General features: G+C 48.4%; 2 protein-coding genes across 2 annotated transcripts in view; both read right to left on the reverse strand.

Moving 5' to 3' along the window:
- LOC136159106 (ninein-like protein) overlaps nt 1-13881 on the reverse strand; it is a 129174-nt gene that overhangs the window by 90242 nt on the left and 25051 nt on the right. The gene's annotated exons all lie outside the window — the stretch shown is intronic.
- Nucleotides 1-13881, reverse strand: part of LOC136159094 (ankyrin repeat domain-containing protein 7-like) — a 71231-nt gene that overhangs the window by 52333 nt on the left and 5017 nt on the right. The window contains exons 2-7 of the mRNA XM_065920908.1: nt 11713-11883; nt 10409-10522; nt 3824-3849; nt 3319-3501; nt 666-780; nt 330-503 (exon numbers count right to left, since the gene is read on the reverse strand). Coding sequence (XP_065776980.1) covers nt 330-503; nt 666-780; nt 3319-3501; nt 3824-3849; nt 10409-10468 — 558 coding nt within the window. The 5' untranslated portion in view covers nt 10469-10522; nt 11713-11883. The remainder of the gene's footprint in view (nt 1-329; nt 504-665; nt 781-3318; nt 3502-3823; nt 3850-10408; nt 10523-11712; nt 11884-13881) is intronic.

Consider the following 13881-nt stretch of genomic DNA (forward strand, 5'->3'; position numbering starts at 1 on the left):
GCCCCTGGAAGCAGCCACCCACCACATCACTTCACTCTCCCAGGCCTTCAGTGTTTGTAGGACTTGAGCCTACCACCCATTCCTGAGCACGTTCTAGTGGGAAAATCTTCCTTCTGGGGATGAAGGCGGCTGAGAGAGACAGCGCTGCCGTTTCTGCGGGCTCTGACAGGTTCCACCCACCCCCTGACTTGGCTTTGGAGTTGTTTCCATGGTAACAGGGCCTGCTGGACACTACTCAGTCTACCTATTTACATACTATTATCAATAAAACACTACAGTTTAGAAAAATGCTTTGCAAATATTTTGTCAATAGAGTTAGCTGACGATACCTCGTTCCTGGCTTCTATATTGGCGTTGTAGGAAAGCAGCTTTGCTGCCAGTGATGTATTCTGGCAAAGGACCGCGTGGTGGAGCGCGGCGTTGCCACTGGCGTCCCTGACGTTCGGGTCGGCGCCCTGCTCCAGCAGGAGAGTCGCGCACTCCTCCTCTTGGCATTCTACGGCCTGTCAGCGTTGTGCCAAGAAACAAGAGTGTGAGTTCTAGGACTTCACAGTAAATAGCCCACAAGTTCACCAGTTCCCTCTATTTCAACGAGATCAATTCATTGTTAGTCTCAGTAGTTAAATCACAGCCATCTCATGTGGACATGGTTCGCTGCCCCATACCTTTATCAGCGCGGTCTTGTTTTCACTGTCACAGAGGTCAAGCAGGCATTTTCTCTCCAGGAGGAGAGCTACCACCACTAAATGGCCATTGGCACAGGCCAAGTGGAGGGCAGTCCTACAAAAGCAAGACAAGTTCTTAGGAAAATGTGGAGTAACTGTTTCAAAACAAACAACTCTTTCTGTGATTGAAAACACTCAACAGCATAGTACTCGTATCCCTCTAAAACAAATATTTCGTTTTCTTCTGGAGAAAGAGCAGGATATTATTCATTTAGCTCCTCTTGTTGCCGCTACTGCTGCTAAGTCGCTTCAGTGTCCGATTCTGTGCGACCCCATAGATGGCAGCCCACCAGGCTCCCATCCCTGGGATTCTCCAGGCAAGAACACTGGAGTGGGTTCAGCTCCTCTTACACAGTAATGAAAGAACAGTCTACTTGAATAGAATGCGCAAGACCTTGAGATTCAGCTCAACTTGAGCTTACATTTGACTTTGTCACTTATTAGCTGTCGCTCACCCTCTCTGTACCTCAATTTCCTCACCAACAAAATGGAGAGAGTGGAGTGGTTATCTCACAGGACAGCACTGCGATGCTTAAATCAGACCCATGCACAGGGTTTGGAACTGTTCCCGGCACAGATAACAGCTAGTAATTGTTAGATTATATTATCATACTTACTACTATTGCTACTATCTTACAAGGACAACATCTGAATGAAGTCAAAGGACATTACACCTCCTTTGCAGATGTGTTTAGAGGATTGGAGACAACATTGTACTTCGATGATTCTAATATGTTTATTTTCTCACATGTTAACGTCTCTGACATTGGAATATAATTTATAGTTCACAGGCTTTACAACGGTAAATTGTAGCATATTTGTTTGTCCATTTCTTGTCTTTCCGGTTGTCTAATAACCATGAGGGGTTTTCATCTAAGTTTCCTTAGAGATGATGCATATTATATGTTATTATATAATACAGGTGCACAACACAGTGATCCCCAGCTGTGAACGGTTACACTGCATTTAAAGTGACTATAAAATATTAACTATATTTCCCATGTTCGAAAACATATCCTTGTAGCTTGCAGGATTTTAGTTCCCTCACCAGAGATTGAACCCTGGGCCCAGAGCAGTGAGTCTTAACCACTGGACGGCCAGGAAATTCCCAAGATTCCCTTGACTTCTGAAAAGGCTGAAAGTTGTCACGGGATACCAATCCTCACAAAAAACTCTAAGTTAAATTGAAAGTGACAAATTGTTTTTATCTGTGCCACATTCCTATGAGTGCCAGAAAGACAAGCCCTGTCTGCTCATCTGACTTCCCTACAGACAGCTTGCTCTACAGAGATTATCAAATTTGGGGGATTGCTAAATCAACTTGCAGATTTCTGTTTTTCTTCTTTTTGTTTTTTGGTGCCGAAACCCAGGAAACTCCACACTTCTTGCCTTTGAAATCACTCTTAGAAAGGTCCTTGGGGTGGGATATATGTATATTCCCAACCGATTTATGAAGTTGTACAGCAGAAACCAACACAACACTGGAAAGCAATTACCATCTAATTAAAAAAATATTAAGGTTAATAACCAGTACAACTAGAAAAAAAAGGTCTTTGTCAGTATGCAAAAAATGTATAAATAGGAATTTCAATTTTCTTCTGGTACTTTTCTCATCCTGTGTGTTTAAAATTTTTGATCCATACTCCATCTGAAACTTTTTGGTGAGATAAAAAAATCTAGTTACTTTTATCTAAATAGTTACCAGGTTATTTCTACAGCATCTACACATAATTTATCTTTTCTGATAGAAAATGTCATCCAGCAAATTTTGATATCTAAAAGGGCAAATCTTTGCCTACTACACAAAACTTTTAATTTCATCACAACAATTAAAGACAGCATGTGTAACCCAAAATCTTTAAAACCACGATCTGTTTATTTAAACATGGAAAGACCATATACCCTAGGAAAATGTCCTCCTATGCAAGGACACAGCCAGCTTCCTATTTCAAAGCTGTCTTCTAAGGTCCTTCAGCAAGGAACATATACACATAAGCGTACACTGATATAAAAGAGATATTGCACTGTATCTGAAGAATTTTTAACCCAGGAGCTGACCTGTCATGGGGATTATTTTTCTCACTATGCAGTTTTCTGTAATATGTACCATTATGGTATAAAAATGTGTACATTAAAAATAAGATGCCGTCAACATCAAAAGCCTGTCCACTGCCAATATCCATAATGAATGATCAATGGGAAGAAGAGTTTTCATAAATCACATGAGAAAAACAATGTGAGAGCTGGGAGTTCCAGAAGATTTCTTGAGGGCTATAGAACTTGAGAGCTCTTACTCAAGAGGAGATCATGTTAACGCATGCATAACAACGAATGAAGAGGAGGAAGAGGAAGAAGAAAAAAAAAGATGCTATTCATGTTTTATTTCAGTTCTGTGATTACTGACATTCAGTTAAATAACTTTAAAACTGCCAGTAAAGTGCTCTATAAGGGGAATTATTAGCAGGTCCGAAAGTAACTCAGGCTTTTGCAGCCTATCAAGTCTGTGGGGCGCTGGATCCCACAAAGGTGTCTGTGAGCTTTGGAGGGGAGACTCCCAGGAGGGACCCCTGCCAGGCCCTCCCTCCCCGCTTACCTGTTCCTCTTGTCCTTCTCATTCAGGACACTCTCTCCGAGCAACAGGACCTGCCGCACTTTGGCTGCGTTGCCCACGCTGGCAGCCTTGTGGATCTTCCCGAGGTCCTTGTCTCGGATGTGGTACCTGGGCTGGAAGCTGGTTTTATGATGACCTCTGTCTCTCCCCAGGCTGATGGAGGAGCTGAAGGGTGACAGGCCCTTCTTACTCCTGAAGCCAAAAAGCTTCTTCATCGCAGAGCCTACAGACTCCAAACACACCTCAACTCCCCGTCGGCTCTTCGCGGTCCCCTAAACCCAACACGAGCACTAGAGGTAAGCCAGAGCCGTCCCGCCACAACCTCCCAGCTGGGAAGCTCAACGGTTTGGAATCTTGCATCCCAGAATGAGCGTCGCTAAGCGACACCTCTAAACACATTGCCCGTGTGCCAGAATGCCCAGTGTGCATGTGCAAGAACTGGAAATGCATTTTTTGAAAGAAACAAACAATATCAATGAACCCTTACCTAAGGTAAGAAGGAAAGAGAGGAAACTGAAAGAAACAGAAAGGAAAGTGACATTACAACACATACCTTAGAAGTAAAGAAGCATAATCATAAGGGACCATTATTATTGATGAACAATTGCAAACTGGAAAACCTAGATAAATTCTGAAAAACATACAATCTGTCAAGACTAAAACAAGAAAAAGTAGAAAAACTCAACACTCCAATAAGAAATAAGGAGATTCAAATATTATTTAAAAAAAAAAAACCTCCGCAAAGCTAAAAGCTTAGGACCAAATGGATTCAAAGAGCAAATCTACCAGCATTCAAGTAAGAAGTAAAAGTAAGACTATGCAGAAAAAACACTTGACAAAATTCACAACCCATTCATGATTTTAAAAAAATACAATAAAATAGAAATATCCTCAATAAAGGTCATTTATAAAAAGCATGAAAAGTGAAAGTGATAGTCGCTCAGTCGTGTCTGACTCTTTGCTAAGGCATGGACTATACACTAGGCCAGAATATTGGAGTGGGTAGCCTTTCCCTTCTCCAGGGGACCTTTCCAACCCAGAGACAGAACCCAGGTCTCTCGCATCGCAGGCAGATTCTTTACCAGCTGAGCACCAAGCAAGCCCAGGAACACTGGAGTGGGTAGCCGATCCCTTCTCAAGCAGATCTTCCTGACCCAGGAATGGAACCGGGCTCTCCTGCATTGCAGGTGGATTCTTTACCAACTGACCTAACAGGGAAGCTAGCCTACTTGGGGCAAGTGTCTGATAGGAGGAAAAGCAGGGACCAAGAGGCTTGGACCAGAATGGCTGCCATCTTTAGAAACAAGGAACCCCTCTGTCCTGAGACGGACTCACGCTGATGCTTGGCAGAAACCAGCACAGCACTGTAAAAAAACCAAAGCAAACCCTCTCCCTCCACCATGCTGCCCCCTTCACCCGCAGCCTGAACGGTGCTCAGCCCACAAACGAAGACCCTGAAAGAGCTGCCCAGCCCCACGCCCTCCTCCTCGCCACAGCCTAGACTCTGCTCCCGCACTCTGTGGAACTCTTCTCCTCTCTGCCGCCGGAGTGGAGAGGAACGGAAAGCAAAGAGAGGAGCCGAAAGCAAACGGCTCGCCTCCAGGGGAAGGGGGAGAGCTCTCAGCACTGCAGGTCACGGGTGCCAGGTGGTAAGGCTCAGAGAAAGCTGCCAGTGCTGCTACCAGGGCATAAACATCACGTGGTGAGGCCACGAGCTGGATCCTCACTGGAGGGAAGAAGAGCTCAAGACCCTCATCTGTCCCCACAGATGGGAGGAGGCGGGTTGCCGTGCATGCAGCCACGGGCTGTTGTCACTTCCCGGCGGGGAGGGGACTCCTGCCCCGAGTCTGTGTGGCTGACACTGTGCTCTGAGTAAACGTATCCCGGGTGTGGAGAACAGCTGGAGCGCATGTTCAGCCTGCCTCAGCCTGGCTCCCAGGAAAGAGCAAGGAGCTTTTTTCTCTTCCCAGGTAGTGGCTGAGGCTGGGAAGAAGCAGGGAACACACATTGGCTCAAGAGCACACTCTGATCCAAACTCACAGTGTAGTGTAAACCTATCATTTCTGATCCCGCAGGACAGGCAACGGCCAACCTGAAAGGCAGAGAAATTGGCCCAGGTGTGAACCTGGGTGTGTGCCGGGCGGAGAGAGAGGATTCTTTATCATGGACATGGATGGGCCCCGGGTGGGGGTGGGGGCTGTTTTCAGCCCGTGAGTGAGGCTGAGGGATGGGAGAATCATTCTCCGTGATCGAGGCAAGTGCAGCCTGCAACTCCAAGCGGTCCTTGGGCTGCCGTGTCCACATTTGCTCCCTGGTTCCTTTCTGAAGCTGTCAGAGCTCAAGAAATCTGTCTAAAGGGAGCTGGGATGCTGGCGTTCAGACGCTTATTACATAAACTACATTGTAGGAGGAGAGAACCCAAGGGCCTTGTCTGGGCCCTCAGCTTTGAGAAGAGAGATCACAGTCATACGCGGATAAGACAAAGATCGTTTTGAATGACTAATCTGGCTCTGCCCCTAAATGAACCGCAGATATTTCAACCAATTTATTTTCTCCATTTGTCTATGGATCCACGTATCTATCTCCTGTCTCCTGTGATCTCACCCTGCAAATTAGACTGTTTGCCTGGGGAGGGAGAGGGATAGATCATGCCTAGCAAGGCCGTTCCAGCCCCGATCTGGCACTAATATCAACTAATCCCCACAGTGATAAAGAAAAACCAAGGGCTGCAGCAGAAAGAGTCAGATTTGGTGGCAAATCCCAGCTCAAATATCAAGTTTAAACCCTCAGCCTCAATTGTCTCATCCCAGCATCACTTTACGAAGCTGTGGGTGTTGGAGGCCATCACATAGAGTGAAGGGGCATTTTGTTAAGTGTACACGTGGCAGCAATCACTCTTACTAATTTGTGCATTATCACTGCTTCTGCAGAATCAGGGACGTCCTGTCACTAGGTGGAACGCCAGTCTAGAAAGGGTGGACATTAGGTATAATCAAGGCAAGGCTGGGGAGGAAGGAGCGGTCCGGCTGCTCTGGAGAGTGGGCAGGAGGCCAGGAGGCAGTGGGCACCAGGCCCCAGACCCCAGGATGGTGAGTAGAGGAAGGCTAATGATGAAGGTTCTCGACTGAAGAGGAGCAGGACTCAGGCCTAAACAGTTCTGCCTGGACAAGACAAGGTACCAGTGGGCCAGGGCCAAGGAATGTGCTGCTGGGGAGGGGACAGCGGGGAACCCACCTCCCTGCTTCCTCCAGCAGAAGCTGAGCAGCTGCTCCCCTCAGGGAAGGCTAAGTAGCCTCACCAAAGCCACTCTGACAGTAAGTGATGGATCCAAGGTGGAAAACTCAATCGTCTTTCCTACTGTACAGCACGGGCCATTCTGCTCAATGGTATGTGGCAACCTTGGATGGGAAGGGAGTTTGGAATGAACACTGGAGTATGTGTATCTTTTTGAATTATAGTTTTCTCCAGATATACGCCCCAGAGTGAGACTTCTGTATCATACAGTAGTTCTATTGCACTTTCAGCTTTTTAAGGAACTTCCATACTGTTCTCATAGTGGCTGTACCAATTTACAGTCTTCCCACTAAGGTAGGAGGGTTTCCTTTCCTCTATACCCTCTCCAGCCTTTATTATGTGTAGACTTTTGGATGATGGCCATTCTGATCAGTGTGACGTGATACCTCACTGCAGGTCTGTCGTGCATCTCTCCGATAATTTGTGAGGCTGAACATCATTTCATGTGCCTATTGGCAATCTGTATGTCTTTGGAGAGCTGTCTATTACGGTCTTCTGCCCATTTCTATTTTTTATTTTTATTTATTTGTTTTGCCCATTTTTAAACTGGGTTTTCGGTTTTTTATTTTTTTGACACAGAGCTACAAGAGCTATTTGCATATTTTGAAGATTAATCCCTTGTCAGTTGCTTCCTTTGCAAATATTTTATCCTTGTTAGCTTTTTGTTTGGTTTATTGTTTCCTTTGGTGTTGAAAAGCTTTTAAGTATAATTAAGTCCCATGTGTTTATTTTTGTTTTTATTTTCGGTACTCTAAGACATGGATCAAAAAGGATATTTCTGCAATTTATGTCAGAGTGCTTTTTGGCTGTGCCATGGGACTTGTGGGATCTTAGTTCCCTGACCAGGGATCGAACTCAGGCCCACAGCAGTGAAAGTGCCATGTCTTAACCCTTGGACTGCCAAGAGAATTCCCTCAAAGAGTGTTTGGCCTATGTTTTCCTCTAAAAGTTTCCATGTAGGTCTTTGATGCATTCTGAGTATACTTTGCTGTATGGTATCAGACAATGTTCTAATTTCATTCTTTTACGGAGCTGTCCAGATTTCGCAGCTCCACTTATTGAAGAGGGTTTTCCGCACTGTCCATCCTTGCCTCTTTGTCATAGGTTAAGCAACCATAGGTGCACGGAGAGAAGGGTCCACATTATGTTGTTGAGTCCTCCTACCCCAGATCTGAGCTTTCCATCTCTTCCAGCGTTTACGGTTTTTCTCATTCAAGCACGTACAGTAAATGTGCAGGCAGATGGGGGGTAGGGGGCGTGCAGAAGCCTCAGGAGAGCCGCTGCCACCGGGAAGAGGAGAGAGGTTGGCTGCAGCAGAGCAGGGACTGGGCTTCTGTCCAGGACGTCGTACAATGTTCTTACACAGCTGCGTGTCTATGTAATGCATATGAGTGTTTCCTACAGAACTATTTTTCTATATCTTTGAAATGTTTTAGTTTAAAAATATTTAGAAGTTAATCTAAATATTTTAATATTTTAATAGAAAAGGATTTTATTGCAGATACAGTGACTTCATATTACAGTAGGTAATTTTGATCAACCAAATGACCATAATTTATGTATATCTTGAATAGAAAACTATACTTTTTTCCTGTTTTTTTTAAACATATAATACATTTTAGAGTGTGATGACATTTCAGTGAGGAAAAGATTGCATTCACAAGGGATACAATACCATCCTCCCTGAGTCCACAGCCCTAAAACACCACCACTGTCTAGACCTCCCTCGCGGTGGAACAGGCCCTGACAAAAAGGCTTCCTTCCATTATCCCTTATCGCTAGTTGAAAGTCACAGAAAGTGTAGAGTTTCTGGACTGTCTACTTCGACCCACCATCGAGAATGTCAGTGACTAAACCCATAGCACTAACAGTGCCATGGTAAAACTACACAGCCCTGACTTTGCATTTCAATCTCTGTAGCCAAGGTCAGAAGTGCAAGATGAAAATTGCTTTATTTTACCATTTTCCTTGCTGAGAACCCCATAATCTGGTTTGTTTTCAGTAGCAAAATTAGGAATTTAACTCTGGAAGTCACCCAAGGACCACTAAAAAAAAAAAAAAAGTAGTCTTTTCCAACGTGTTTCCCAGGCATTTGGCACACAGACCTTCATTAAATGCTTGTGGGGTAAACAGAATCACAATCCTCATCTATTGAGGGGTATACAGCCAACGAGCCACAATAAGTTACAGTGTCACACTGGTTTACTTTAAAAGACGTTCTTTCAATGAACTCCAGGAAGAAAAGCAGTCTACACAGCGAGGGAAGCTGTAGCAATCTTGCTGAGGAGTTTGCTGAGAGCTCTAACTTTTCCTTCCAAGAATCGGGACTTTTTCTCGGCGCCTCGTTGCTTCTCTTCAGTGACTTGAAGCGCTTTTGTCAGGTGGGCATTTTCCACATAGAGCTCCTTGAGCAGCAGATCAGATCCTGTGCTCTTTCCAAACGGGAGAGGGGAGAGAACCGCAGTGTACGGCACGTCTCACGCAGGCACGCCATGCCACCAGCTCTCCCTTCCTATTCCTCCACACGCGTTCAGGCTAGCTTGGGGAACCTTACAAATCACGGACATGTTGGATGTAATGACAGGTTTTGTGATCCTGGCATGAGAGAGGAAACTGACGAACTATGTGGTAGAGAACATTTAAGCCACCTTTGTACAAACTGGGTACAAGTTTGTACAAATGAAGACAAGAAGACCCAAATCTGGAGACCTCCAAAAGACAACAAGGAAATTGTCAGGAGCACCCAAACTGTTTGGCTTATGTCAGCGGGCTCTGCAGGCCCACCGTGTCAGCAGGACGCGCCGAGGCTCCTTGGTGCCACCCACACGACACCGACAGGGGCTCCAGCGACGGGGACACAGGATACACGCTCAAGATGCAAAGACGCAGGGCTCCCAGCTTTGGGCTTTGAAAGTCCGCGCTGAGTTCACTCACTCAACTAGCTACTGAGCAGCTCTGCGGGCCAAGTGCTGCCCGGCCGCGGCCCTGCTCCCACAGGCACGTGTTCTAACGGGAGGAGCCAGCAGGGCACGCAGGGTCAGCTGGCGTGTTCACAGAGAACCCAGGCGGGGGACACACGGCTGAGCCTGAGGTGAACAGACAGCCCTGAGAGGAGCATGGGGGAGGTGGGGGAGGCTGCCTGGGTAAACCTCCCGGGCAGAGGCCGGCACATGCGGGGGTGATAAGAACGGCCAGGAGGCCCGTGAGGAAGGCAGAGCTGCCAAGTCGGCTGGCCAAGGGCCCGAGGGGAGGGGCCCAGGTCCTGCAGAATCTCGAGGCCACCAGAGAAGCTGCTGTCTACTCTGAGGATGTAGCCCTGGCATGTAGGAGCCTCAAGATTTACCTGGGGTTGAGGTTTTGCCAAGAGTGACTGGGGGGTAGCGGCGTCACCAAGAGCCTGACAGCTGGGAAGGAAAGTGAGGACCTGGGGACAGATGAGGTTGGAGGGCGGCGGTGCCGGCAGAACAGGAGCTACACAGATGGGGAGTGGGGGTCTGGAGTGGGTAGCCTGCACAGAGAGACTAGAACTGGGGACCCGCGGCCCAGGGCGCTCCAGATAAACCACATTTGGTCCCTGTGTAGAGAAGTATTTCCACAGATGCTCACATTTCACTTCCCGGAGCACCAAGCAGACCTCATAGGACAGCAAGGCCTCTCTCTCCCCTCTCTCCCTGCCCTCCTCTCCCCTCCTCAGCACTTCCGCAGGACACAGGGTTCTCTTGGGTCCTGTCTCCCTCATCAGCTACCCGGTCGCCCAAAGGAGGCGTCCATCACTCACCTGCTCCTTCAGCTCACCCACTTTCTCATGGAGGAGCACTTCCATGTTCTTCCAAGTCATCTCCACCTCCTCCACCTGCTCTTCTGTTGTTTCCAGCTGTTTTTCATGTGCTTCCTGAACGAGAGGAGGTTAGAGATCAACACGGTTCACTTTAAAAAGAGTCATCTCAGGCTTATTTACTTGAGAATGGAAATCAGCTGAAGTGCACACAATCTGAGCATCTGCCTAACCTTTCATCCATAGGAACGGATGGTTAGAAATGTCTCAGAAGCCACAAAGCTGCATTTCTCACTGTAGTGTGAGCAGAGAAGAGACTCCTTGTCCTAGGATCTTAATCCTAGATGACTCAAAGGTGAGTTTCCCCAAACATGGTAGCCTTTCTAGTGGATCTCTGACTAAATTTCCTTTGTCAATAATCCGTCCTAGCTTAAATGTCTCTCCAGCACGTGTCTGCATAATGCTATAAGGCTGTTCTTCGTTAGAATTTGTGTTTTACAACTGGCAGATTTTACCCACCTTTCCCATCTTGCACAGATTCCTTCCTCAGGAAGGCACCTGGCCCTCTGCCCCTCCTCACCCTCCCACTGACCCAGGAACTTTGAGGACCCAAATGTGCTTCCCAGGCTCACACTTTGAGGCGCTCCCTCACTGATGCCTCAGAGACTGCTCTGAGGTGGGAACCACTGCCTCCAGAGGTTCAAAGAAATCGAAGCACAGAGGGCCAAATCAATCACTCAGTTAAATCACTCGGCTCAGGTGGTGGAGCCAGGATCCAGTCCCCTGCAGTGCACGCTCTGAGCCACTCTTCTGCTGCCCTCTTAAGGCAGCAACTCTGTTTCTCCATGAGAGGCCGGCACACAGCAGGGCTCCCCAAGTCCGTGCAGTCACTGTGCTGATCTCATGTCCAACCAGCCCCCTACTCCTTGCTGCTTTTGAACACGCCAAGCATAGCCCACCTCAGGACCTCTGCACCTGCGTGCACTCCTGAAGAGCTATCCCTGCCCATCTGTCTGCTGGGGGCCTTCTATCACCACGTTTCAGACCTGGAAGCAGCTCACATGTGTGGCTGACTGCAGACACACTCAGCCAAGAAAACAGGCTGGGGGACTTCACGGTCGGTCGCTCAAGACCCACCAGTTTCCCGCAGAAGCTTGGTACCTTGGCTTCCATAAGCATCCCACTTGGCGGGAGGGCTGTCGGGCCGTCCTCCCGTTGGCACCTGGGCAGCTTGTGGCTAAGTCACCAGAGATCCTACTCACCCTCCCCGTCACCCCCAGCTGGCCCCCCAGCCCTGCCCGACTCACCTGTGCCTCCTCCTAGAGCCGCCAAGCCGCCCGCTGCTCCCCTTCCAGCAACTGCTGCAGCTCGGCCACGCGGCCTGCAGGCACGCGCTGTGCCATCTCCTCCTGCAGCTGCTGCACCCACTGCGCGAGCTGGGAACGGGCCAGCAACAGCCTCTGGGTGGCTCCATACCGCTGCCGGGGAAAAGGTACAGCAGTTGTGGGCTGACTGCCCAGACCTTCAGGGTCACCACCAGACACAGAAAACTGCATCTCTACCTGGTAGGCCACCCCACAAGGTAAGAGCGTGTTCAGGAAAGCTCACGAATTGTGAAGGGTCCAGTTATCCGATGCCCACACTCCATTTCCTAGTAGTTCAGACGTTAAAGAATCTGCCTGCAATGCAGGAGACACAGGATACGTGGATTTGGTCCCTGAGTTCGGAAGATCCCCTGGAGGAGGGCATGGCAACCCACTCCAGTAAATTTCCCTGGAGAATCCAACAGTCAGAGGAGCTTGGCATGCTAAAGTTCATGGGATCACAAAGAATCGGATAGGACTGAGCGACTAACACAAACTCCATTCAGGGGTGCTTCTGAACCCTGAGAGCCTGGAAGGCCTGCCTGTAGCCCTCCCAGTGACCTCAGGCCAGATCCTGGGAGGATCAAGTTATTTTGTCCTGTTTACCTCCTGGGTTCTTCGCTGGGTTTAATTCCTTCCATAACGGGACCCACACCAGCCGCGTACAGCAGCCTCCCTCTAAATGTAGAGCTCACACTCCTGAGACAGAGCTTCACACAAACCATGTTTTGCTCCTCTGCTATTCCCTAGCAATTTCTCTGGAGGCTGAGGGTCTCAAGCCCTCTGCGCCTCGGAGCAGGGTTCATGCACAGCTAGGCAGGGGCATCACTGTCGCCCCAGGGCAGGTGTTCCCACCTTATGAGCCAGGCTCGGGGAGAGGCAGGCAGCGGTGGGAAGATGCAGATGGGAACTGCAGGTCTCTCCACGGTACAGCAGGTGTCTGAGAAACCAGAGGCGACAAAAGCACTCCCAGAGTGAGTGGGAACTCAGCAAGGACACCGGTCGGCCGGTGAAAATCTACTACGCTTCTAAGTTCTGACAGTGAACGTGCAGAAACCCACGTGAGAAACAAAACACCGTTTTCGCCCCGGCCTGGAAAGAGCTTGGAAGTCATCACCCCCACCCTCCCAACAAGAACAAAGAAAAAGTGGAGTCACTGAGAGTCAACAACTCTTCCGAGATCCATTAGAGAGCTGAAGTCACAGGGCAAACCAATGTTCTGAAAACCGGAAAGAAAAACAGGCGAAGAGCGTCACAACTCACCAGGAGTCAAAGGCTGGAGGCCTAAACAGAGTGGTTGCTGTGGGTAGAACCGGGCCCACAAAGTCACCACTGTCTGGAGACAAGGCTGCTAACAGGTCATTAAGGGTAAATGTGCTCACAGGGTGGGGTCCTAGCCCAACGGGACAGTGACTTTATAAGGAGACACAGTGAGAGGGGGCTGCCCACAAGCGTGGAAGGGCCTCATGGGAACCAAGCCAGCCCTGCCTTGATCTTGGCCTTGAGAACCTTGGGAAACAAACTCCTGTAGTTTAAGCCGCCTGCTTGTGACATTCTGTATGGAGCCTGAGCAGACTAGACCTCGACTCTTCTGAAGTGCACAGAGCGTTCTGCTCTCTGCCCTCAAGGGAAACCTCCTTCTCTACCAGGCCGGAATCAGCGAGGGGAAGGGGATAACCAACTAGGGCCGCTCTAGCTGTTCTGACTCAGGGTCACTCACCTACTGGAGTGGCTAAAATAACAGTGACAACACCCAGTGTGGACAGGGATGTGGGGCAACTAAACCTAGCATACACTGCTGGCGGAACATAAACTGTTAGTAGCCACTCTGGATAACAGCTGGGCAATTTCATATAAAATTAGACATGCAACTGCGGTACAGATCAGTAATTGCTCTCCTGGGCATTTATCCTGTGAAATGAAAACCTACATCCACACAAACACCTGCCTAGGAATGTTCATTGCAGCTTCTGTGACAGCCCAAAACTGGAATCAGCCCAGCCATCCTTTCAAAGGGGAGCATTAGGACAAGTTGGTTCTAAATTGGGAAAGGAGAACGTCAAGGTTGTATACTGTCACCCTGATTATTTAACTTGTATGCAGAGTACATCA

Source organism: Muntiacus reevesi, chromosome 2, assembly GCF_963930625.1.
Source record: "Muntiacus reevesi chromosome 2, mMunRee1.1, whole genome shotgun sequence".
Lineage (NCBI taxonomy): Eukaryota > Metazoa > Chordata > Mammalia > Artiodactyla > Cervidae > Muntiacus > Muntiacus reevesi.